Raw genomic sequence first — 26,885 nt, forward strand, 5'->3', positions numbered from 1 at the left:
CTTATTGGGATTGGCCCATCCCTCGTAGACCTGCCTTCAGTAACTTCTCTATTCCTGTTGTTCTGATATTTTTCTAACCCGACTGAAACTCTTTTCCCGTTGATCCAGGTTCTGTTAACACACTGAATAGCCCTCCTCCTCCCTTCCTCACTTGCAAACTGGACAAACGCGAAAGTATAGTTCTTGTATTTCGGTTTTTGAGTAAAATTTGGAATGAAAATCCTCACAACTTGATCGTAATGCTAAAATATTTCCCTTAATTCACCTCTTGTAACCCTCTTGCTAAGATTATCAACGAAAATCGTCCATTTCTCCCCCACAGCAAACTGACCATTCGCTCCTTCTCTCTCTAAATTTTTTACTCTTTCACTCATTTTTTTCTCTTCAACACTGGGTGAGCCAAAAATTAATCTTGTTCTTCAATTTTCAATATGTTCATCCAGTTTAATTCTCAAACACTTGTGGCTTCTGTTGTATACAATCCATTCAAGTGTTTGTTGATGGGTTAGTGATCTTGGTTTTGAAAAGCGCGCCTAGGCACAAAGCGCTTGCTCCTGTGCCTTTTGGAGAAGGCAACAAGAGCACCGCTTCTGCGCTTCAAGCCCTCCACTGCTTTTCTTTCTCTTTTGTTATAATAGATAGAGTAAAAAAGACAACTGACAACCTAATATAATAAAATAATTTAATAAACAGAACCTTGCCGCTTGTCTCCGTCACTTTTCTATATTCGTTCATCTTTATCACTTTTTTGTATTCTAATATTTTAATAGAATAAAGGTAACATATAAATTATTAAACTAATATAATAAACAGAATTAAAAAATATGATTAAAATATATAAAGATATTTAATATATAACTGTACTTAATAATTATTTTTATAATTATAATAAATTTTTATAATTAGAATATTAATAAAATTTATTTACACAATTTTTCATCTAAATTTTTATGAATATACTCATATTCTTATATCAACTTTAAAAACAAATCATTAAAATTAATCACTTATAATGAGAAATTTTGATATAAAATATTAATTAAATATTTTTTTATAATTTTCTAAAAAAAGTAATAAAAGATATCAGTACTTTACTTTAAAATTAATTATTATATTCATATATTATAAAATAATTAATTTAATTTAAAATTTAAAATACATCACTAATATTATTTTATACATTAAAGTTTTCATACTTAAACATACAATTATTAGTTTATTATAGTGTAATTCTAATTCTGTGTTGAAGTGTTTTGGAAATTAAGGTTTCGGAAACAAGCAATAGTGAAGGAGCATAGTATGGGGAGTAGATTAAGTGATTTGGGAGTGAATCAACGGGTAATGGGTATGAATATGTGAAATTAAGATGGAAGATGAATACACATTGAAGGAGTAGAAAGAGAGTGAAGAGTGAGTTGTGAAGGAGATACTTAACGTAGTTATTAAAGACTAATCAACAAACCTTCTTCCAAACAAAATTACTCCAACTATTGAAAACAAAGAATAATCTTAAAAATTACTTTGGGCAAAAATAAGATGAGTTCGTTGGCTGGAGGAGTTTCGTGGGTTGCTTTCGTGGATAATCTTAGTAGGCGTGTGCAGAGAAGTGCATTATGGGATCGTTTTAGTCATTGTGGCAAGGTGATTAAGGTGTTTATTCCATTCGTTAACAGGAGACCTTATTATAAGGAAAATACGTTTGCTTTTGTGCATTTTGCGAGCAAAAATGATCTGCATCTTGCAGTTGAAAAGATGAATAACGTATCGTTCGATGGGAGGAGAATATCTGTGTCGATCGCTAAGTATCAGAAGAAAAGTACTCCGCCGAGCTTTAACCGTACGAATGTGAGGTCTTCAGTTGCTGGTACAGATGAGTTGCGGAAGAAATTATCATCGCCAGCTGCAGTTGCAGAGGAGGAGTTTTTGAATAAGTTTTATGATGGAAGGTCCTATAAGGATTCGGTTGTCGGAACAAAAGAAGTTGAGGGCCAGAAAGTGGGGAGAATTTGAGAAAAGGTAGAAGGGAAGACGTCGAGGGATATTTTTATTCCAATGGAGGATAGGACTTGGCTTAGAACATCTTTAACTGGTATTTGCAAGCCAATATTTGAAGTTGAGTTTATGCAAAGGGCGTTAGGATCTGAAGGAATCAATGTCAAAGTGCTTAAATGGGGATATGCAAAAAACGCTTGTCTGGTAGTTTTCCAGACTGTTGAGGAGAAAGTTTCAACGATGGAAAACAAGTGGGAAGCCTTGTCCTTTTGGTTCGATAGGTTGGAGCAAGTTATAGAAGAAAAAGGAATTCCACTACCTTATTGTCAAGTTTCTATGATTGGTGTTCCTCTTAATTGCTGGTCAGTCCCTTTCTTCACTAGCTTGGCGTCGAATTGGGGCAAACTAGTTAAGATACAAGAACAAACTGCTAAAAAAGTGGATTGTAGAGTAGCCCATATGTTGTTAAGGGTCGAAAGTCCTTTTGATATTCCTCCCCATATCACTATTAATGCGTATGGGAGATCGTTCTTGATCAAGATTAAGGTGGAAGGAAGTGAAGATTTTTTTCCGGAGCTTGAGGATTTGGTTGAAGATGATGAAACAGTAAACAATGGGTTGAACTTGCCGGAAGAGAGCCTTGGTGTTGATATCGATGAGCAGGAAGGGAGGTTGAGTGAACAGGCGTTGTCAGACAACCATAACAGTGTACAAGCATGGGCCTTGGAATCCTCTCAAGGGGAGCGCACAATTTTCAATGGACAGTTGGAGGGAAAAGGGGTTTTTCAAAATATAGTGGCAGTTGATGTATGTGCAGAGGAGACAGTTCTTGATGAGGATCAGGGTCAGCAGAAAAAGATGGGGGCTGGTACAGATGAGAGAGAATGGGTGGTTAACAGGGGTGAGGTCCCATTGGGGCTTGACAATGTTAACCAAGTTAATGGGCTCATTGGTACTGTGGGTAGGGTAGCAGTCTTTGGGCCTATTCAGGGTAGTCCAAGTTCAAATAGAGGTGGTTACAAGCCTGATGAATTGGCTAATGCTAGGGGCGAATGTGGAGGTCCTCAGCAGACAGGTTTGAAGGCTTCAGAGCTAGATTTTGCTGCAGTTCAGGATGGAACAATTGGGTTACAAGTCAGTAAAATTCCTACTAGGAGGTGTTCTTCTTCCCCTCCAACAAATCGTGTTTATCCCCCTAAGGTAGCTACCATTTTCTCTGACAGAGTTTACAGCAGATCTAATAAGAAGAATAAAAGAGATGATTTGAATAAGGGTTTTGCCGCAGTTGATTTTTCGATTGATTATGACGAATTGGAAGTAACTTGGCAGGTTAGCCAAATGTTAGGTGTTAATTTTGAGGGGGGTAAGAAAGCTTTCGCTGAGAAATTTTCCGAGTCTAATTCGGTTAGGGGGGAGAAGGGTGGTTATTAACCCTTATATTTGGTTGAAGGTTTTTTATCTTTTTTTAATTATATTTTTATGGTTCGTGTCTCTTGTGTCACTTGGAATATTAGAGGTTTAGGTAGGATGGAAAAGGCTAGGGCAGTGAGGAAGGTGGTTGTTGATAAGAAACCGTCGTTTCTTTTTCTGCAAGAAACGAAATTGGAGGTGGTTTCTGTAGGTTTGAGGAGGAAGTTGGGGGGTAAATATCTAGGTGGGGTGCTGGATTCTCCGGCCGTGGGTGCATCAGGAGGATTGGTTACTTTTTGGGATGAGGATTGGTTTTTTCCTCATTTGGTGAAAATCTCACCAAGGTTTATAGCTTTGAAGGGTATAGTAAAGGATAACCAAGTGGTGTGTTGTTTTATTAATGTGTACGGACCCTCTGTTGAAGCAGATAAAGAGGCGTTTTTTGAGGAGTTATCCAGTTTTATTGCTACATTCGGGTGCCCTTTATGTGTAGCTGGAGATTTTAATGCTCATTTGTCACAGGAAGAAAAGTGGGGGAAAAATCTGTATGAAAATTCAATTGGGTGGTTCAGGGAGTTTTTGTTTCATTCAAGTTTGATGGATCTGCCTTTGGTGGGAGGAAGTTTTACTTGGGGTAACAACAGGGAAGATCCTACATTTGTGAGGTTGGATAGATTTTTAGTTTCTGCCGAATTCTTAGACTTATTCCCGGATGTTGTGCAGCTGTTATTACCTAAGTCAATTTCAGATCACAATGTTGTGGCATTGGATTCCAGTAAGATTAATTGGGGTCCGAAACCCTTTAAATTGTTCAATTACATCATGGAGGATGAGGGTTTTAAGGAAGCTGTGGAAAAGGAAATTTCACAAGCAAAGAGTAGGAAGAGGATAAACATTGAGGAGCTACTTAGAGTTATAAAGGTTGAAATCAGGAATTGGTCTAATGGAAGCAGATTGCAACTTCAAAGTTTGATTGACAGCAAAGAGAGACTAATTTCGAACCAAGAAGCTCTATTACAACAAAGGAATCCTTCCGTTTCTATGGTGGATGTTGCAAAAGAAAAAAGTGAATTATGGACATTATATAAAAAAGAAGAATTAGTTTGGTTCCAGAAATCAAGGGCGCAGTGGATTATGGATGGAGATAGAAATTCAAGGTATTTCCATCAATGTGCTACAAATAGAGGGAGGAGGAATGCTCTTAATTCTTTAAATGTGAGTGGAAATTTGATTGTGGATCTGATAAGGATAAAAGCTGCTATTTTTGAATTTTTCAAGAACGCTTACAATGCCATTCCGACGGTTGAAGTTGAGAAGTTGGAATTGACTTTTTCTAGACTTTCGGAGGATCAAGTTGCTCAATTAGACATGATTTTTTCGAAAGAGGAAGTTTGGGAAGCAGTTCTTTCTTCAGATAGCAATAAAGCTCCAGGTCCTGACGGATTGAACTTAGGTTTTTTCAAGAAATTTTGGCCGGTTTTGAAAGGTGACATTCTTAAGTTTTTTGAAGATTTTTACAAAGGGAAGAAGTTTGGGAAAGGTGTCAATCATTCCTTCATCACTCTAATTCCGAAGAACCAGATTCCAGTCTGCATTGAGGATTACAGACCAATCAGTTTGGTAGGAGGACTTTACAAAAATCTTGTCTAAAGTTTTGTCAAGAAGGTTAAGGCAGTGCATAGGGGGGTTAATTGGTCATTCTCAATTTGCTTTCATCCCGGGAAGGCAAATTTGTGACTGCTCCTTAATTGCTAATGAAGCAATCGATTTTTGGAGGAGGAAAGGAAGGGAAGGTCTTGTCTTCAAAGTGGATTTCAAGAGGGCCTACGACACTGTTGATTGGAATTTTTTAATCAAAATTATGGAGTGTATGGGGTTTAGTAGAAGATGGAGGTCGTGGATTCATAATTGCTTAAGTTCAACTTCTATTTCAGTTCTTGTCAATGGCTCTCCAACTGAAAGTTTTAACATATCTAGGGGGCTCAGACAAGGGTGTTCTCTATCCCCGCTTCTGTTTAATATAGTGGGTGAATTTCTGAATCTACTGCTGTCTAAAGCAGTAGCATTGGGGCTGTTTGAGGGCTTTCAATTAGGTTCTGATAATTCTTCGCCGATGCTGTCTCATCTACAATTTGCGGATGATTTGATTATTTTTTGTAAAGCTTCAAAGGGTCAATTGGCAAATCTGAAGAGGGTTTTGGTTGTTTTTGAGTTATGTACTGGGCTGCAGCTGAATTTGATGAAGAGCAGAATTTTTGGTATCAATTTACAAGACAACATTGTTGGGGAATGGGCAGATTCTATTGGTTGTTTAAGAGACTCCTTTTCGACAGACTACTTGGGGTTACCATTGGGTGCTAAGAGGAATTCAATTCAACTTTGGGATCCGATTGTAAATAAGTTTTACCAGAAATTAACAGGCTGGAAAATGTCTTCTTTATCAATAGCAGGAAGGACAGTCTTGATTAATTCAGTCTTGAATGCTTTGCCTAATTACTATATGTCACTTTTTAAAATGCCAGTGGTTGTGAGGAAGAAACTGGAATCTATTTTGGCCAACTTCTTGTGGGGTTCTTCGGCTGAGAAGAAAAGGCTTCATTGGGTTAATTGGAATACAGTCTGTAAAAATAAAGAGTTGGGGGGATTGGGAATTTCGGATCTAAAATTACGGAATAGAGCTTTATTGGGCAAGTGGGTTTGGAAGTTTGGTACAGAGAAGGACTCTTGGTGGAAGACATTGATTTGTTCTAAGTACAATGTGGGTTCGAGCTCTATTGTGGTAGATGATAATTTGCCCTCTAATGTGTCTTGGATTTGGAAAGGTGTTTTAAATAATTATTGGTCTAACGACTCATTTGGATTATGCTTTCGAAATAATCTCGTGCTTCAGGTGGGAAAAGGAGAATCTATCAGATTTTGGCTTGATTCTTGGATTTCTAATGTTTCCTTGAAGACTTTGTTTCCTAGGCTCTTTGCTCTGTCTGTTAATAAGGAAGGTGTTGTGGCTGATTTTGGGTGTTTGTCGAATGGGGAGTGGGTGTGGGATTTACAACTTAGGAGGAATTTAATGGATAGTGAGTTTGAGCATTGGATGGAACTGATGGTGTTGCTGGATAATTTTCGCCCGCTGTTGAAGGGTGAAGACCGTGTTGTATGGAAAGGCAGTGGGGATGGTGAGTTCTCGGTTAATTCTTGCTCAAGATTATTTTCAAGTTTAGCAGAATCTGACAATTCTTGGTTGGAGATTGTGTGGAAGGGCTTAGTCCCACCAAAGGTAGAGATTTTCCTGTGGCAAGTTATTCATCAGAAGATGGCTGTCAAAACTGTTTTATTGAGAAGAGGGGTTAAAGATATCGAAAACCCTCTTTGTGTGTTATGTGGAGAGGAACCAGAATCTGTCAGTCACTTATTCTTTTCCTGTGTCCAGGTTTGGCTAATTTGGATAAAACTACTCCGTTTGTGGAAAGTTATTTCAGTCTTTCCTAATAATCCGAAAGGCTTCTTGCTTTCATGGTTGCATCTTAGACCCTACTCGGATATTTGGAGATTTATTCCAGGAGCAGTTTTGTGGTCTGTTTGGCTGTGCCGGAATCAGATTGTTTTTGAGAATGGCAAGATGGACAAAGATAATTTGTTCTTTTTGGTGAGGTATAGGGTGGCATCATGGTTTTTAGCAAAAAATAAGGATTTGTCTATTCATTTGGACAGCCTTGTGGGAGATCTTACTTTGGCGGATAAGCATAAATCCCCCTCTAATTTTCGACTGTCAAGATTAAAATGGTGCCCTCCTCCTTCCGGGTACTTTAAGATGAATGTTGATAGGGCAGTCAATTTTGACTGGAAAAGGAGTGGTATTGGTGGAGTTCTTAAAGATGCTGGTAATAACAAGCTGGTTTCATTCTCTACAGCTTTAGGACCTTGTTCTCCTATTCTAGCTGAGATTTATGCGATCAAAGTGGGGTTAGATATGTTTTTTGATTCAGTTTGGAGGGACAAAGGAAATCTGATTTTAGAAAGTGACTCGTTTCTGGCAGTGAAATGGATCAACAGCCCGGATCTCTGCCCGGTTCACCTTGTTGATTTTATTACAGAAATTCAGAAGTCAGTTGGGCTTTATAATGTTGTTATTAGGCATATCAGCAGATGTATTAATGAGGAAGCTGATGGTCTAGCTAAGTCAGGAATTGGTTAGTGAGTGTGGAGGTTGTTTTTAGGAGCTGTGCTTTTGGCATTTTATTTTGGTTATGTTTCTTTGTTTAGGCAATCTTTTGTAATGTTTGGTAATCTTATGTAATTGTTGGTTATTAATCTACTAAGGCACTCTTTTCCTCCTTCCGCTACTTGTCTCCTTTAAAGAGACAACTATGAGGGAGGTTTTTAATGAGGCCTTCTATTCCTATAAAAAAAATGGGTATGAATATGTTCAAGAATTGATTTATAATTTTTATCACAAAAGGTGAGCCTCGCCTACGAAAGGAGCACCTCGCCTACGAAAGGCGCATGCCTTCGCCCTGCGCCTAGGCTCCAAGGACCTTTTGCGTCTCGGTGTGAACCAAGTTAGTGATTGCAAACATCCACCTTGTAAGGCTTTTTCTAGTTTGTTTATTTGTAATCTTTTTGAGAGAGATTCTTAAGATTTTGGATAGAAATTTTGAGGTATTTTTGTATAAGGTTAAACCTTGTCGTCAAAAGTTGAAAAGCATAGTGTAAGGCTAAAATGTAAGTAACTCACCCAAGGTTCCCCATTATCAGCCCTCCAGTAGGAAAGTCAGGTCCGGACATGTATTCCAACAATTCTTGCAACTGAGACAAGAAAATAAGAGAACTGGAAATCAAAATTATTAACAAAAGAGCCTCCATCAACAATAACGGTAATATAAGCTATTAGGATATTTTTTTTTTATATAAATTGCAGGCCTCATTAAAAAACCCCTTCTTGACTAATGGAACTTTTGAGAAAGTTCCTTAATCAGCGGAGGGAGGAAAAGAGTGCCTTAGGATTTTATTGCTCAAGAAACACAGTACATAAAAAACAACCAGCAGACAGACTAAACACCATAAAAATTACAGAACATTTAAAACGACCAGTCCGCCCCTACACAATAGCGAAACTACCACAGTAACTACCATATTGATGTGGATTATAGAATGTGTGCCTGTGAACGTATATATTTAAAGATCATGTATGCCTAAGGGGTACCAAAGTGTAACATATAGCAATCATAAGTACAAATAACTTGGTCACCTAGTGGCGCAAAAATATCAAGTTATGGAAATATTGGCCAACACACGTAAGCATAGTAGAGAACTAATGTCCAATCCTACTACCACAGTTCAACTGAAAAAACTTTTTCCAACTAAACAAAGGTATCAAACACTATAATACCATTAAAGTTGTCCACCTAAGTCTATTACAGACAACCTGCAAAAAATGTTTATCCCAATTTGACTTCACAAGGCCCAGTTAACCCATAATAAAGTTGTCAATTGCTTTGATGCGAAGACAAGACATCTAACATCTATGTAGAACCAAAAAAAAAATCTTTCATCCATCCTTTTCATAAACATTTTAATGTCTGTTGGGAAACAACCATTACTACATACAAATTGATTTTTCAAATAGCAGCCATACTCCATCATAACTGACAAACACAAAATAAAATTATTGGCCACAATATTTCAGGAACAACTACAAAGAACGCTACACAACATAATTCAAGATGCTACCACACACTAAATCTTATTAATTAATGTCATAAGAGGGTCAAGCCCAGAAATTTGTTCATCAAAACATATTGCAAAAGTAAAATTGAAACTAGATACAGCATTGTAAGCATTGGCAACACATATACTCAACAAACAAAGCCCTTTTCCCATTAAGAATAGAACAGAACCATCTTTAACAATTTTCTGAGCCAACCAAATTATAGTTCCTCAACTAACAACTAGACTCTTTAAGCTGACCAACAAAACTTGCTCAATAAGATATTTAACCTTCCTTCAGGCCTCCCAAGATGTTAATCAAACACATCATAATAGGATATTCTTACGAACAAATCCACCTCAAAATTCTTTTTATTGTAATTAATCAGTCAGCAAATGAAATTTCAATATGTAGAACAAAAACAATTTATGTATTTCTACCATTTCGGAGAGAGAAATTGAAACTCACTGAGGCCTCTGGATTATGAATTAATGCACAGAGCACATCTACCAACTCTCCAAGATTATGAGGAGGAATGTTAGTTGCCATGCCAACCTGAAATTGGTGAATCACTCAACTTTAATTGAACAATGTCAAAGTTACTATAACCAGTAGCTGCATTTGAGAAGATATAGGCATATATAAGCATGAATAAAAGGAAGAACCCACCGCAATCCCAGAGGAACCATTTAGCAACAATGTTGGTAGTCTAGCAGGCAATAGTGATGGTTCTTTATGTGAATTATCAAAGTTTGGAACAAAATCAACCTGCAATAAAATTAAAGATTGAAATTTCTAACAATAATGAAAAGTTTAGTATCCCAACTTCAAATGATAATAAGGGTTTAAAAAAGAAAAACTTGCCGTATCTTGATCCAGATCTGCTAGCAAAATTGCTTCTGCAAGTGCCTGCAAGGACAAAATTGAAGCAAATGAAAACAGTGTGCAAGACTTATGAAATCAAGAATATTGAATAAGCAATCCGGCATCCTTCGCTTCACACTTCTAGCAATAGAGTGCAATTAATCTTTAACACTCTTCCGATATATTACAAAGAAAGTAGGTCATAACTATTAACCACCCATTCTAGGTCGCAAATATTAGCGAGTTAAAAAAGCCAAATAATAGTATACTATAAGGCAGCAAATTCAAGATATGAGACTGATTACACGAGTATCAAATTCCAAGCAGCTTTATAAAGAAGCATTTCCTTGACTTCCGGTTCTTTTACTCTAATTTAATTCTAAAATAAACAAGACTCACTAAGACAGAAGAATCAAGCAAACACATAGGCTCAATTTGATTGACACTTCGCTTTCTTTTTTTCTTTTTTCTTTTTCTTTTTTTGGCTAGCAAAAAAGGGCAAAGCACCAATAAAACAGAGACTTTCCCAAAATTATGTTTAAGCAGAAATTTAAAGCATACCTCAAGTCTGCATTCAGTGTAACGCATAGCAGCAGGAGGATCTGCATCAACTGAACCAAAATTTCCATGTCCTTGGATTAGCGGGAACCTCAATGAAAAATCCTGGATGAAAGATAACAAACTGTTGAAACAAATCATGGCCAAAATCAAAAGACAGTTCATAGTTACCTGTGCCATCCGCACCATCGAATCATATACTGCACTATCTCCATGAGGATGGAACTTGCCGAGGACCTGAAACAGGGACGTAAGAAAAAGGAACAGCTAAGAAAAAAAGCAGATAATTCAAAAACAACTTGCTGAGCTGGAATGTACAAAGAAAGCACCCAGCAATTTCGTTTTAAAAACAAAAACTGCCAAATGCTTTACCTCTCCGACAACTCTAGCACATTTCTTGAATGGTTTTCTAGACGAAAGACCTAATTCATGCATTGCGTAGCTGTTTGTGAGGGAACCGAATGTCATGTTAGTGAATATAATTAAAATAAATAGACAAAATATAAAAGCAAACCAAAAGACACGCAGGATTCAACATAAAAAATGGACAACATCAGTTAAAAACGAGTACTAAGAACTAGATAGACACTGAAAAACTCCAAAAAAAATATTACTTACAGGATTCTCCTATGCACCGGCTTCAAACCATCCCTAACATCGGGTAAAGCCCGCCCATGCAACACGGATAATGCATAAGCCATATACGAGTCCATAGCCTCCTTGTGAAGCTCGAATGGAACCACCCGCCCATCACTGCCACCGGCGCTTCCGTCTTTGACAAAAGCCGTCATGCTTCCATTTCCAGCTCCACCGTCGTCTTCCTGTCCCGCACCGCGTTTCGCTTTGACAGGACGGACCACGGTGCGACGAGAAGGGGCGGATGAGAGGAATAGGAGGTGGGTGACATTAGGACGGAGAGCGGAGACACGAGAAGGGGCAAGGAAGAGGTTGTGGCGGAGGAAAGAAGAGAATCGGAGAGTGGAGGAGAGAGACATTGAAGGTGAGATTGAGAGAGGGAGAGATGAAGATAAGGATTTCATTCATGCCATTGAAAGCCAAGAATAAATTAGTGTGGGGTTTAAGGGGGAGCTTTTAAAAACCCTAGAAGAGAGATCACAAAACTTATCCTGGCGCCAATTCTTTTTGATTAATGATTTTTTTCACTATTTAAAATTAAATTATTTATTGTTTGAATTTAAAATTTTTGAGAGAATAACATTTTATTTTAACATTAAAAATCATTTGATGAGTTTTTAAATTATTTATATTTTACTATTATATATAGATGATATTAAAATAATTTATTCATTTATATAATAATAAAATTTAATAAGAAATAATTAAAAATTTGATTTGAATATTAATTTTATATAACAATTTACATAAATAACATTATTTGTTATGCAAAAATTCCAACATTTTATATAGTAATAATATTATCTTTATATATATATACAATAATTAAGTGATTTCAATGATTAAATTAATATTGGGTGTGTTTGGTTAACGGAATGTAAGATTACCAAGGAATGTAAGATTATCAGGGAATATTATTACTATGAATGTTGTTTTTTGTGTTTGGTTGATTTAGCAGGAATGTAAGATTACCGTGTTTTGTTAAAATAATAAAAGATTATTGAAATATATATTTGACCAAATTGTCCTTATTATATATTTGTTTTTAACAAGTTGAAAAATATTTATATATTTTCTTTAAAAAAAATAAATTCATAAAATTATATATATATATTACAAAATTGAAAATATACAAAGATTTAATGAAATAGTAAAATTTTATTTTAACCCCTGAACTTCATTTAAAATTTTAATTATAGACTTTTTTTTGTAAATCTTGTAGATGCTCGTTTTTGTCCGGGGTTAGATCGCTAAACTCGACCCCAAAATCCGTTGAAGGCCCGATTCAAGTCCAATGATCCAGTAGAGCAGCCTCTGTTCCACGTGAGAATTCCCTAAAATAAAAACGGTTATGGGGAGTTAACAAGCATGAATGAGAAGTTACCAATAAGATTGAGGTTTATAATCGTATGAGGAAACTGAAAAGAGGTTTGGTTTTTATTTGGGGGTAACCATATCGAGAGGACCACGAAAAAGGAGAGGAATTTTTTACACCATAACAGGGGGGACATCCATCAGTTATCGCGAGGACAGAACCAAAAATAACCAGGGGAACCACGCTTTATTGTCTTGTAATAGGGGTATTCTGAAACGGAAATGAAGGAGAAGGTTTCCAACAATTGCAAAAGGAGGTATTCTAAAACCTACGAAAACAGGGTGTAATAGGGGTCATTCCCTGTTTTTTTTTCAAAAGCAATAGCAAGTATTGAAGGCAATTTTCCTGCTCATTTTCCTTTTAGTGTGATATGGGGTGTGTTCATGGTTTGAAACAAAAAATAAACAAAGGTATGGATTTCCTTCAACAATTGCATGCAACCATATTTCCTTTTCCATTTATTACTTTCGAATCAAAGTAAAAGAGTAAATAGATTTGGATTTTTCGAGTTACCTTGTCAGTGGGTGTCAATACCGGAGCAAGCTTTGGGGTCTGAGGTTGAGGAGTCTCGTCGGCCGTAGAACTTAGGGGTCGTTGCTTGTAGGTTCCGGGGTCGATTCTTGGGTTGTAAGGGATGAGAGTGAGACGATAGGAATGGAGGAGATAGGGAGAGAAGAGAGCATAACGGTTGTTGGACGATAAATGAGGGCTAGGTTAGCTCCTTACCCAAAATACCAGATATATTTTATGGCCAAAACGGCGCCGTTTAGTGAGTGTTTAGGGATCCTGTTTTACGCGTGGTTATGTGCCGTTTGAGCCATTCAACTTTTTGGTTTCATGCATTTTGGTCCATAAATCATGTTTTCCTGTTTCCAATTTTGCATCTTTATTTTATGCGTTTTAATTTTCAGTCCCAAATATTATGTTATTTAGTTTTTGTTAATTTAGACATTTAACTTCTGAATTGTTGCATGTTCGTTTTAGTCACTAAATCACATTTTTCAAGTTTATAATTTTATCTTCATGTTTGTAAGTGTTTCTTTTTTTTAGTCATCTGTTTATATATTTTTTTTACTGTTTACGCATTTGGCTCGTAATTTTGGTTAATTGGCATTTTAGTCTTTAAATCTAATTTGTTGTGTTTTTAATTTAATCTTTGTATTTCATGCGCATTTAATTTAAGTCACAAATGTTGGTTATTTTGTTTTTGTGATTTAGACATTAGGGCTCCAAGTTTTTACATGTTACGTTTTAGTTCATGTTTAAGTTTCTTACGTGTATGTATGTGTGATTAGTTAGGGTTCGTTCCGGGTGTATACTTATCCTAGGTTTGAGTGATGATGATATGTGTGCATATGTTATTACGTGGTTCATAAGTATGGATTTAGGTGTAACATATATTTTTATTTAATTAATTTTTGCATGATATCATTTTTGCATAATTTACATGATAGCCTCACGTGCATAACTTGACTCTTATTACATAATTTAACTAAGGGTAATATCCTTTTAATTTAAAATTGTTGAAGTGGGCAGTCATAACTGATTTGAGGTCTACTTTTAATGATTTTAAAATAAAAGTGTATCCCGAAAGTGAAACAAAAAAATTGATTTGTCACCTAAAATTTGGGAACGAGAGATAAAGAAATGTTCGTTTATTTAAATATATCGAGAAAAGGTTGTTATATCTTTAAGATCTGGTCTCGATATTTGTAAATAATCAAACATTCTTTATCTTTCTAAAATGACTTGGTAATTTTAATTTAATTCGTTTGAGTGTTCTTGAATGTTTTAAATTTACATTTTTGTTTTATGGGATCAAAAGCCAAATTAAATTCAAATTTGTAAAGTTCATTGCAAAGACGTTAATTAATCGACTAGGTACCGATTTAGGGCGTCGTGAGGGTGCTAATCCTTCTCCATACGTAACCGACTCCCGAACTCGATTTTGGTAACGCATACCTCAATTTGTTGTTTTAATTAAAATTAATTTTTTATTTAAAATGACAACATTTTTGGGTGCCCAATCACACCCTAATTAAAGATTGGTGGCGACTCTTCAAACCGTATTTTTTGATCGTAAAGAAAATCTAAAAATTTTCGAAACGAGAGGTCTTTTAAATCGCATTTGTTTTTAAATTAAAAGAGAAATTAAGAATTAATGTGGTTTTCAAAATCTCACCTTTTAAGGAAAAAATCGTTTCGACAGCTTGGCGACTCTGCTGGGGACTTTTTTTTAGAGAGTCAGGCTGATAGTCGATTAATTAATTGTCTTTGAAATTGGAAATTACAAATTCGTTTTAATTTGGTTTTTGATCCCTTGCTTTGTTTTTAATAAGTTTTGTTTGTATTTTGATTTCTTTAATTTAATTCGATTGACAATTAAATAGTTGTACTGATCTGTTTGCTAATGATTTCAGAATAATTGTGTGTTTTGGGAATTGATTTTGAGTGTTTTTATTGATTGTTTTTTCCGCTTTTCCTCACACACTGCACAGTTGCATTATCATAACATGAGCTAAAACCTCGCTCCGTCCTATTTAAGTAGGAGTGAGAGACTATGCCCTCGTGTGGTTTTCACCTCCGCATGGGATAGTGGATCGCTCCTGGAGCTCACGCCTTATGGTCCTCGTGATGGTAATCACCTCCGCATGGACATAAGGAGGTGTGTTCCCTCGAAATTGAACTCGATCCCCTAAAGCCTATGATGGGCCAGAATTGAGGGTTCGGCATCCCAAGGGGGCACCGGCAAGGACAATTCGAGAACCTATTACTTTAGAACCAAACCCGGCATATAGTAAACATAGAGCCCGAACTTAGGTCGAGCCTAACCCGAACTTTAAGAGTCCCGTGAGGAGGGTACACAAGGAAAATCTTTTTGAGTCATTTATTTTCGTTTTTCGAATAAATGCATGCGAACTAGAAATCATGCGGTTAGGTTTATTTGTCAAGCAAGCATGTGAATTAGATATTATGCGGTTAGGATTTTAATGTTCAAACAAAGCTTGGGTTAGATATCATGTTGGGTAGGATCTACTAAAACATAATTAGGTTTTATTTAATGATTATGATATTTATTATCTTGTTGTTGATATTATGTGTACTAACTCATTCTTTTTTTTCTCTATGTCTATTTTATTTTATTTTGATTTTATTGCATTCGCATCTTCATATCATCACAAGGTGTTAATTCACAAGTGATTGACTAATAAGAAGGCTGGTCATACTGAAACAAGAAATTCTTAACCATGTAGTGAAAATCAGGAGGTTCAAAGATATTCAGATGATCCATGAAGAAGGACATCCGATGAATGAAGAAATCTGAAGCTGATTGAAGACTTCCTTTAAAGGAGTGAAGGCCAAGCTCAGAAGATAGATACAGTTATACCAAGGACAAGAAGACCCTTCACAAAGACATGAACATCACTTTGTATTGAAAGTAAAAATGGAGACCTCAAGATTCAATTTAAAGACATCTGACGTCATCAAAGGTGATAAAGTACGCCGACAACTTTGGGTGTAATATTAGATTCCATGAAGAGTACGACTCAAGGAAATGAAGAAATGAAGAATCACATTTATATTTTGACTACATGGTGTACTGAATTCTTGTTGTCTAAATGAAGGTTGTTCTATAGTGGTCACTTTTAGGATTAACACCTTGTGCATGTGCATTTGCATTTGCATTTGCATTCTTATTAGCATTAATATATTTATTTTGTTATTGTTGCTTTTTGTCATTTTGTTATCTCATTTGTACTAACTTGTTTCTATATTTTTTTTCTTTTTTTCTTCTTTTTTTTTCTTCTTTGTCCGCATTGCATGATCATGACATATTCAAAAGGTGTTGATTTGTGAGTGGTCATCATAGTAAAAGGTTTTCATGACGGACAAAGGGTTTCGTGATCAAGCAGGCTATAACATAGTCAAGAAGTGGCATCCTGTGAAAGCTTCGAGAATAGTGGAGGGTTATGTGCATAAAGATCATATGGCGCACAAAGAGCACAATGAGATAAGAGAGATAAAAGAGCAAATGTCCAAGATGATGGATAGAATAGATGTTTTGTCCAAAGGAAGAGAGACTTCTACAAAAGAAAAGAAAGAACTCAATGAAAACAATCTTGAGGTGTCAGATACGCAAGGAACTACTTTAGAACCTGTTGATTCTAGTCAGTATGAGAAATCACGCACAATCATTGTTCGTATCAACAAGTTGTTTGGAAATGCCAAAGAAATAGTGGCAACTATAGAAGTTCAGAAGGATGAAAAGAAACCATGCGGCCAGAACTCGTTAGTGTTTGATAGTTTACTTCCAACATCAAGGGAAATAAAAATGGAAACTCCAATTCAACCCAAGTTGAGAGGTGGCTCTCATTGTGATTCCATCCCAATATCATAAAAGGAATTGTATGATGAACTGTTAGAAGCCCGAGAAGTGGCACCGCATTATGTAAAACCTTTGCAACCTCCATATCCAAGTTGGTATGACGTCAACGTTCGTTGTGAATATCATGCTGGAGTTCAAGGACATTCTATTGAGAATTGTTCTACCTTCAAACGTCGAGTCCAACTTCTTCTAGATCATGGAGTATTGGAGTTTGAATTGAAAGGACAACCCAGTTTGAAAACAGATTATCCTGTTGAGTTTGAACCAACAGTGACCAAAGGTAAGGGTATCAGTAAGGAAATCCAGGAAGAAAATTGTTTGCCAAAATACGAAGCTCTGATTCGTCATTTAAGAAGTGAAAATGATAAATTGAGCAGAGAGATAGAAGCCATGCGAGATGATTTTCAAAGGATCAATCAGGCTTTTAAATTTGCTGGTATGGGAAATGTACTAGATGAGTGGATAACAGGAGTCGCTAAACTGAGGAATGACGCTGAACAGTGGAGAAGGAATTGTAAGGTAAACGAGGGTCGAGCCGAGAAGTTTTCTCATGATTTACATATTGCAGAAATAAGACGCAATATAGTTGTTGATAATTTGGGAAAATATCAAGCCGAAATTCAGACGTTGAACAGATCCATTGCCAATATGGAAATCTCATATCAGCGCCATAAGCGGGAGAATGACGCTGAGCTAGAAGCCGTTAGAGCCAAGAACAAGAAGTTGATGAAGATTGTGGATGATTATAGTGATCTTATGCAAGAGCATCATAACCACATTGACTTTCTTACAAGGAAAATTCAACAGCAGTGTCTACAGCTCCGAGAATCAGCACTCAAGATAGAGAAAAGGGACAAAGTCATGAAAGAAGTTATGACCCAAGCAAGCAATGTGGCTCAGAAATGGGTTGATTTAGCTGGCTTTGCAAGAGAATTAAAGCAGATTGACAACTCAACCCCCGAGCATGAGTGGAAATTAAATTGGCTTTTGAAGGAGATAGAAAAGTTCGGAGTGAAAGTTGTCCGTTATATGTAAAGTTTGTTTGATGAACCGAAACCTTTGTGTTCAATGAAAGTTGTTTTAAGATGGTCACTCTGGAATGACACCTTTTGTATTTGCATCTGGCATTTGCATTACATGTATTTATTTAAGCATTTTACATGCATTAATTATAAAAACACAGAAATAATTTATGGAAGGTTATGTGACAGTAATAACAATATCATCCATTCATACTACTTCCTCATCGTCATGAATAAGCAAATGGAAATAATGGAGCAATCTCATAAGGGATCACAAGATCAGTTGCAAGAGCAGTTAGTCGGGTCACAACAAGATACGGGGAATCAAGCATCGGGTTCTTTGCAAGGCGTATCGAATCAAATGATCCAGGTACTGGTACCACAGGCTGCTAGTAAATAGAAAATAGAGGATAAAGGAAATCAATCTCATCAGACTGGTACATCAAGAGTGATAATTTGCCCTGGAGCGTCTAACTCAGACCTAGGGACGAGCCTCATCAATTTTGAACAATTTGAAGACAAATTCAGGTGGTTGAATGAAGCCATTGAAGATATGAAGATTGTTAATGCCCCTCACAAGGAGTTAGAAGCTAGAGAACTTTGTTTGGTCCCTGATTTGGTCATCCCACATGAATTTAGGGTGCCTAATTTTGAGAAATATAATGGCACTAGTTGTCCCATAATTCATCTAAAGATGTTTTGTAGAAAGATGGAAGGGTACCTAAATAATGACAATATTTTACTTCCATGATAGTCTTGCTGGGCCAGCTATAGTATGGTATAACCGTTTGAACAAAGAACAGATCAAGACATGGGTCAACCTAGCTGATGCTTTTCTGGGACAATATCAATATGTTAAAGGCTTAGCCCCAAAACGTCATGACCTTCAAAGGATAAGAATGAAAGCTACTGAGAGCTTTAAAGAATATGCCCTAAGATGGAGAGGAGTGGCAGCACAAGTTCAACCTCCTTTGTTAGAAGAAGAAATATCATATATGTTTCACGATTCTCTTCCAGCTCCTTTCTTTGAGTTAATGTTGGGAAAGTCAACGAATAACTTCAAGGATCTTATGACAGCTGGAGAGTTAATTGAGGATGCAATCAGCAAAGGAAACTTGAAAGACACTTCTAAAAACCCAACCGATCAAAAGGAACAAGCTGATGAGGTGAATGAATGTCACGTCAAGAGCTCTCAAAGCCGTAAAAGAAAATGGGTAGCGGGTTACTCGAGATTTCCAAAGAAAGTCCCAAGATCAAAAAATGCTTTGAAAGTGTTCCAAACTCCTATCTCAGATCTATATCCCCATTTGATTGAAGGTTAATACCTCACACTGAGGCCAGTGAAAGTGCAACCAGACCCTTCTGCTCATAGCTATGATAAAGATAGTGTCTGTGATTTCCACTTGGGGGCATTGGGACATTCTACGGGAAACTGTAGGCCGCTGTTAAAGGAGATAGAGATGCTTGTGGCAAATGGGACATTAACAGAGGAATTGGTGGAACAGTGGATTACGAGCTCGAGTGGGGCATCAAAGAGCATTATGTAACATCCGTTTGAGTTAAGTGCCACGACATTAGATGGGTAATGAGGCCTCCTAGATAGGAAGAGATCATTTCATTCTATCATGAAGCTTTATTCCATTTGCAAAATCATGTTTGAACTTGTTTTTCATCATTTCTCAGTTTTTTTGTATAATGATATTTAAATAAATTCATGTTACTTTAAGGATGGTAAGCATTAAATCGAATTTGCAACTTGAAATTCTTTGAATATCAACTGAATTAAAAACTCTTTAAATGATTAGAGTTATAAATCTTTGACAAGATGACAAGGTTGAAACCTGATAAAACAAGGACCTTGACCTTATCCCCAGAAGATACAATCGAACACCATACCTTTTTATTGCAGGGACCGATATAGCCTTCTTCTATCATAATGGAATGAGCCATAGGCTTGGTATTCAGGTATGTATAGGAGCGGACAACGTAGGGCATCTTTTGTGTATGATGTCACGAAACTGAATAGACCAAACTTTTGTTGATGACGTTGAATGATGATTATGATCTTTACGGATGAAATAGTCGAGTAGGTGAATCTAGTTTAGGTCAGTTACTTGGAAATTGAACTCTAACGATGAGATTTTCTGACTTTCAACAACACCTAGACTATGACAGGTTCTTCTTGACAAGCTTAAGAAATTGGACCCGTATACCCAAATTATAATATTATATGTATACAATAAAGCTTGAGCTGTCCCTCTAGAGCAATTGGTTAAACGCCCCGGCTTTATGGACATAATTTAGCTAGCCTAATAAAGGTGATGATATTATATATATACAATAAAGCTGAGCTATTCCGCTAAAGCAATTGGTTATAGAGGAAACTCGAAAGCCCTGGCTTTATGAATAGATTATATTCAAACCATGACCTTGATCGGGTACCTGGCAATTTGGTGTATGCTCCACTGTGATTGTCAAGTCAAAGACTTTGTGATGAGACGAACCCTTCAGCTAGCCCGATAGAGGCAAATTACAATAAAGCTGATTTCAGCTAGCCAGACAATGGCAAATTAAATCAAGTTTTTCTAAATAAGGAGTTTCGGTAAAGATTGACTAAGGGAGTTAAGGAAAACCTGTTATAGTCAACTTCACACGAGCACTCAGGAATTTCATTTTTAGATCGATATTTCTGCACTGCCTTTGTTAGAGGAGTCTACGAGGCTTGAACAAATGGAAGATTTCAGAGAACTGAAATAGAAGTGTTCTATAAAGTCTAGTAATTGATTATGCAAGTTGTGTCATTTTGTCCGTATTCGATTAAAATACCAAGCCAGAAGAAGGGGCATGTTGTGATGTTCACGAAGACCGAGAAAGAAATATAAGTTTGTTGGCTGAAACCTTAAAAAATAGGAAGCCAACTGAAGCCAACCCATCAATTTTGACACTTGTCAAAGAGTTATAACTCTGAAAAATTAAATAGTTATTGATTCTTTTGATATTTTTTGAACTCATGTTTATGATTTGATTTGATTGTGAGCCTGAATTAAGGGGCAATATTTTATAAAATTCTTTCATTCTTTGATCCCTATAATAAGAGAAAAGGGAAAAACATTTTCAAACATGACAGTTTCAAGTGTGAAAGGTCCTTGAAGCTTGTGAGACTCATTATGCCTCTATTAGAGAAAAGGAATAAGCAATGCCAGAACATGAAGCATTCCACGATCTTGAAGTAGATGGTCCAAGAGAACAGAATGAATGAAGAATGAAACTTATAAAATTTCCTTGTGACGTTGTCAATTACCCATCAAAAAGAAGATGATCTCATTATTCAGAAGGGGCACATATTACAGCTTGTATAAAATGCAAGACATTTTGTTAGAAGAATTGGTCACTTCTTAAGTGTTTATGACAATGTGAATAGACGCCTTCAAACTACTTGACAACACTACTATGTAGTGACACGAGAATGAGAACATTCAAGTTATGATATGTTGGGCACAAAGAGATCCAAGAGTACCCACTTTGGGGCATGACCAGAAACCCATATCATGTTGGGATGACAAGATTCAGATCAAGAAGATATTGAGAATGAGCCTCACAACTTGAAGTGTTAGGGGCAGACCGTGAATTTGAGCAGAGCTTACCTTGTAAAGAAAATCAACTGAGCATTGATCAATGTCAGAGTCCTGGAAGAACAACTCTGAAAGTATAATTGAGCCAAGGACGGAAATGAGGCAACACAGTCGTATTTCTTACTATAGCAAGATGTTGAGAGAGAAAACACTTTCTCCGAAATAAAGAAAGAAAACAAAGACGATAAGAAGAAGATCAGAGGGCTTGTCAAAGATGCAAGTAGGAAACTGTGAGTTGCTACACGAGCATATGAAGTAGACCCTTGAAAGAATGATCAAGTAGAAGAAGATCGAGCTTACCATTCTGGAGCCAAGTGAAGATTGATTCAACATTTATGCATTCATGAAAACATCATTTGCATAAAAGAAAATGCATTACACTGATACATTTAATTGCATTAGTATTTCATGCATAAACACATGATTTTTGACAGATCTTCCAGTGAAAAGAGAAGATTCATGATGTCAAAATCCCGACAAGTTTGAAGGGAAAATTTCTAACCTCAAACGCAAGGAGTTACATTTAGAGAGGCATACCCTGAAGAATTGAGAGGTCTAATCCACAGAAGAAGCATTACTCTGAAGTGATGACCATCAGATATAGAAGAAAAACAAAGATTTTTGTGTATAAAGAAGTGAATCGATCGACTGGAAAGACTTGCACACATGAGATTGGAGCAAGTCAATCTTAAGCCTTCACCGAAGAGCAGTGAAGCAAACCATCCATAAGACCTTTGGGTAAGATGTTTTCAAAAGAATTTGAAAATAAAAAATAATGTTTTAAGAAGATGGAATTTTTGAAAACGAAGAATGCGGTTTTCAAAATTTCACAATTTATAAGTCCTTCGGGCCATCAGTAAGTCTTTCGAGCATGATGCTTAAATCTTTCGGGTCATCTGTAAGCCTTTAGAGCAAGATGATAAGTCCTTCGGGCCATCCGTAAAACCTTCGGGTAAGATGTTTTCAAAAGAATTTGAAAATGAAAAACGATGTTTTGAGAAGATGAAATTTTTGAAAACAAATAATGCGATTTTCAAAATTTCACAATTTTTAAGTCCTTCGGGCCATCAGTAAGTCTTTCGAGCATGATGCTTAAATCTTTAGGGTAATTTGTAAGCCTTCACGGAAGAGTAGTGAAGCGAACCCATAAGTAAGTGTCATCAGTAAGTCTTTCGAGCATGATGATGAAGTCCTTCGGGCCATCAGTAAGTCTTTCGAGCATGATGATTAAGTTCTTCGGGTAATTTGTAAGCCTTCGCCAAAGAGTAGTGAAGCAAATCCATCAATAAGTCTTTCGAGCATGATGATTAAATCCTTCGGGTAATTTGTAAGCCTTCACCGAAGAGTAGTGAAGCAAATTCACCAGTAAGTCTTTCGAGCATGATGATGAAAATCCTTCGGGTCATTTGTAAGTCTTTCGAGCATGATGATGAAATCCTTCGGGTCATTTGTAAGTCTTTCGAGTGAGATGATAAGTCCTTCGGGCCATTTTAAGCCTTTTCGGAAGAGTGTTGGAGCAAGCCATCAGATCATCAGATGTGAGAGGAAATTGAAGGTTCTCGAGTACAAAGAAGTGGATCAGTTGATTAAAAGAAAATGTGCACGAGGAGTCATTAACCAATTCAAGGTCTTAGAAAGAGAGATGTTCAGATGGCAGCCTAGTCCAAGAAGATTCTCATATCTAGCTGTTGCGAGACAAGATCCCGCAAGAGAAATGGATTCTCAAAGATTCCCTTAAATTTTAAATTTTTCGAGTATAATGTTTTTCAAATCTGTAAGCATACATTAATGAGTGGCAACGTTTGTTTTTCAGGTTTAACCTTCGAAGTTGAGCCTTCATGAAAGAATAGTGAAGAATAATCAAACCATAAGATTGTTCGCTACTCCCTGAAGCAAGAGGGAGCGAACCCGTAGGCAGAAGATTGTTCGAGTTTTACTCCCTAAAGCAATAGGGAGCGAACCCGTAGGCAGAAAATTGTTCGAGTTCTACTCCCTGAAGCAAGAGGGAGCGAACTCGTAAGCAGAAGATTGTTCGAGTTCTACTTCCTGAAGAAATAGGGAGCGAACTCGTTTTTAGAAGATTGTTCAAGTTCCTTAATCCCTGAACAAGAGGGAGCGGACACATCATTCGAAGATTTTTCAAGTTTCATTTATCCCGAAGTAACAGCAGAGTGCTTTAATCTTTTGAAGTTCTCAAGACCGGACAAAGTCAATCATCTTTTGATCTTTGCTCTATTCTCGTTACACGACAACGAGCAAAGAGGGGCAGCTGTAGATGCTCGTTTTTGTCCGGGGTTAGATCGCTAAACCCGACCCCAAAATCCGTTGAAGGCCCGATTCAAGTCCAATGATCCAGTAGAGCAGCCTATGTTCCACGTGAGAATTCCCTAAAATAAAAACGGTTATGGGGAGTTAACAAGCATGAATGAGAAGTTACCAATAAGATTGAGGTTTATAATCGTATGAGGAAACTGAAAAGAGGTTCGGTTTTTATTTGGGGGTAACCATATCGAGAGGACCACGAAAAATGAGAGGAATTTTTTACACCATAACAGGGGGGACATCCATCAGTTATCGCGAGGACAGAACCAAAAATAACCAGGGGAACCACGCTTTACTGTCTTGTAATAGGGGTATTCTGAAACGGAAATGAAGGAGAAGGTTTCCAACAATTGCAAAATGAGGTATTCTAAAACCTACGAAAACAGGGTGTAATAGGGGTCATTCCCTATTTTTTTTTCAAAAGCAATAGCAAGTATTGAAGGCAATTTTCCTGCTCATTTTCCTTTTAGTGTGATATGGGGTGTGTTCATGGTTTGAAACAAAAAATAAACAAAGGTATGGATTTCCTTCAACAATTGCATGCAACCATATTTCCTTTTCCATTTATTACTTTCGAATCAAAGTAAAAGAGTAAATAGATTTGGATTTTTCGAGTTACCTTGTCAGTGGGTGTCAATACCGGAGCAAGCTTTGGGGTCTGAGGTTGAGGAGTCTCGTCGGCCGTAGAACTTAGGGGTCGTTGCTTGTAGGTTCCGGGGTCGATTCTTGGGTTGTAAGGGATGAGAGTGAGATGATAGGAATGGAGGAGATAGGGAGAGAAGAGAGCATAACGGCTGTTGGACGATAAATGAGGGCTAGGTTAGCTCCTTACCCAAAATACCAGATATATTTTATGGCCAAAACGGCGCCGTTTAGTGAGTGTTTAGGGATCCTGTTTTACGCGTGGTTATGTGCCGTTTGAGCCATTCAACTTTTTGGTTTCATGCATTTTGGTCCATAAATCATGTTTTCCTGTTTCCAATTTTGCATCTTTATTTTATGCGTTTTAATTTTCAGTCCCAAATATTATGTTATTTAGTTTTTGTTAATTTAGACATTTAACTTCTAAATTGTTGCATGTTCGTTTTAGTCACTAAATCACATTTTTCAAGTTTATAATTTTATCTTCATGTTTGTAAGTGTTTCTTTTTTTTAGTCATCTGTTTATATATTTTTTTTACTGTTTACGCATTTGGCTCGTAATTTTGGTTAATTGGCATTTTAGTCTTTAAATCTAATTTGTTGTGTTTTTAATTTGATCTTTGTATTTCATGCGCATTTAATTTAAGTCACAAATGTTGGTTATTTTGTTTTTGTGATTTAGACATTAGGGCTCCAAGTTTTTACATGTTACGTTTTAGTTCAAGTTTAAGTTTCTTACGTGTATGTATGTGTGATTAGTTAGGGTTCGTTTCGGGTGTATACTTATCCTAGGTTTGAGTGATGATGATATGTGTGCATATGTTATTACGTGGTTCATAAGTATGGATTTAGGTGTAACATATATTTTTATTTAATTAATCTTTGCATGATATCATTTTTGCATAATTTACATGATAGCCTCACGTGCATAACTTGACTCTTATTACATAATTTAACTAAGGGTAATATCCTTTTAATTTAAAATTGTTGAAGTGGGCAGTCATAACTGATTTGAGGTCTACTTTTAATGATTTTAAAATAAAAGTGTATCCCGAAAGTGAAACAAAAAAATTGATTTGTCACCTAAAATTTGGGAACGAGAGATAAAGAAATGTTCGTTTATTTAAATATATCGAGAAAAGGTTGTTATATCTTTAAGATCTGGTCTCGATATTTGTAAATAATCAAACATTCTTTATCTTTCTAAAATGACTTGGTAATTTTAATTTAATTCGTTTGAGTGTTCTTGAATGTTTTAAATTTACATTTTTGTTTTATGGGATCAAAAGCCAAATTAAATTCAAATTTGTAAAGTTCATTGCAAAGACGTTAATTAATCGACTAGGTACCGATTTAGGGCGTCGTGAGGGTGCTAATCCTTCTCCATACGTAACCGACTCCCGAACTCGATTTTGGTAACGCATACCTCAATTTGTTGTTTTAATTAAAATTAATTTTTTATTTAAAATGACAACATTTTTGGGTGCCCAATCACACCCTAATCAAAGATTGGTGGCGACTCTTCAAACCGTATTTTTCGATCTTAAAGAAAATCTAAAATTTTTCGAAATGAGAGGTCTTTTAAATCGCATTTGTTTTTAAATTAAAAGAGAAATTAAGAATTAATGTGGTTTTCAAAATCTCACCTTTTAAGGAAAAAATCGTTTCGACAAATCTAAAATAGTTTAAGGATAAATTTATAATTTAATCTTCGTAGAATTTTTATTATTCAATGAGAGAAGAAGGATATTTTAAAAAAAATAAGGGCATTTTAGTCTAAAACGTTGATAATCCAACAATACCTAAGGAAATAGAGGTAATTACATTCCCAGTAATATACCTCAAAACATCTACTATTGGTAATAAAACATTACCAGGAATGAAATTTCCGGCCAACCAAACATGGGAATGTGGATTTCATTCTCATGTGAATCCCACATTCCTTGAACCAAACAACCCCTATAGGTTTTGGATTCTGAGCATAAACAAAATTGCAAGGTACTTAAAGTTCATCATCAAATAGTTGAGTATCTAATATTATTCTTTGAGATTCTGGATTTAAACATCGCATAAAGAAAAATATGTGTTTTCCATTGTAGTTGAAAGTATTTGAACATATTCTAATATTTTTAGAGTAATATTAATATTTTTAAATAATGAAAATTTTGTGTTTAATAATTTATATAAAAAATATTTTTTTTCAAAAGAAAAATTAAGATGTCATTTGACAACTATGAAGAGGGAAGTGCTTTTGGAGTGTAGCGAACAATGGCAAATGCATGTTAGAAAATAGAGCTTTTAGCTTTTAAGTAGCATGGGCGTATCACAGGAAGGTATCATG

General features: G+C 36.2%; 1 protein-coding gene across 1 annotated transcript in view; it reads right to left on the reverse strand.

Moving 5' to 3' along the window:
- LOC120120062 (DNA gyrase subunit A, chloroplastic/mitochondrial-like) overlaps positions 1-11,644 on the reverse strand; it is a 48,208-nt gene extending 36,564 nt beyond the window's left edge. Inside the window, 8 exon segments of the mRNA XM_039139810.1 lie at positions 8,135-8,205; positions 9,575-9,661; positions 9,776-9,874; positions 9,971-10,015; positions 10,532-10,633; positions 10,700-10,765; positions 10,901-10,970; positions 11,147-11,644. Coding sequence (XP_038995741.1) covers positions 8,135-8,205; positions 9,575-9,661; positions 9,776-9,874; positions 9,971-10,015; positions 10,532-10,633; positions 10,700-10,765; positions 10,901-10,970; positions 11,147-11,568 — 962 coding nt within the window. The 5' untranslated portion in view covers positions 11,569-11,644.
- Between the last annotated feature and the right edge of the window lie 15,241 nt (positions 11,645-26,885).

This window comes from Hibiscus syriacus, unplaced genomic scaffold (genome assembly GCF_006381635.1).
Source record: "Hibiscus syriacus cultivar Baekdansim isolate YM2019G1 unplaced genomic scaffold, ASM638163v2 tig00110332_pilon, whole genome shotgun sequence".
Classification (NCBI taxonomy): Eukaryota; Viridiplantae; Streptophyta; class Magnoliopsida; order Malvales; family Malvaceae; genus Hibiscus; species Hibiscus syriacus.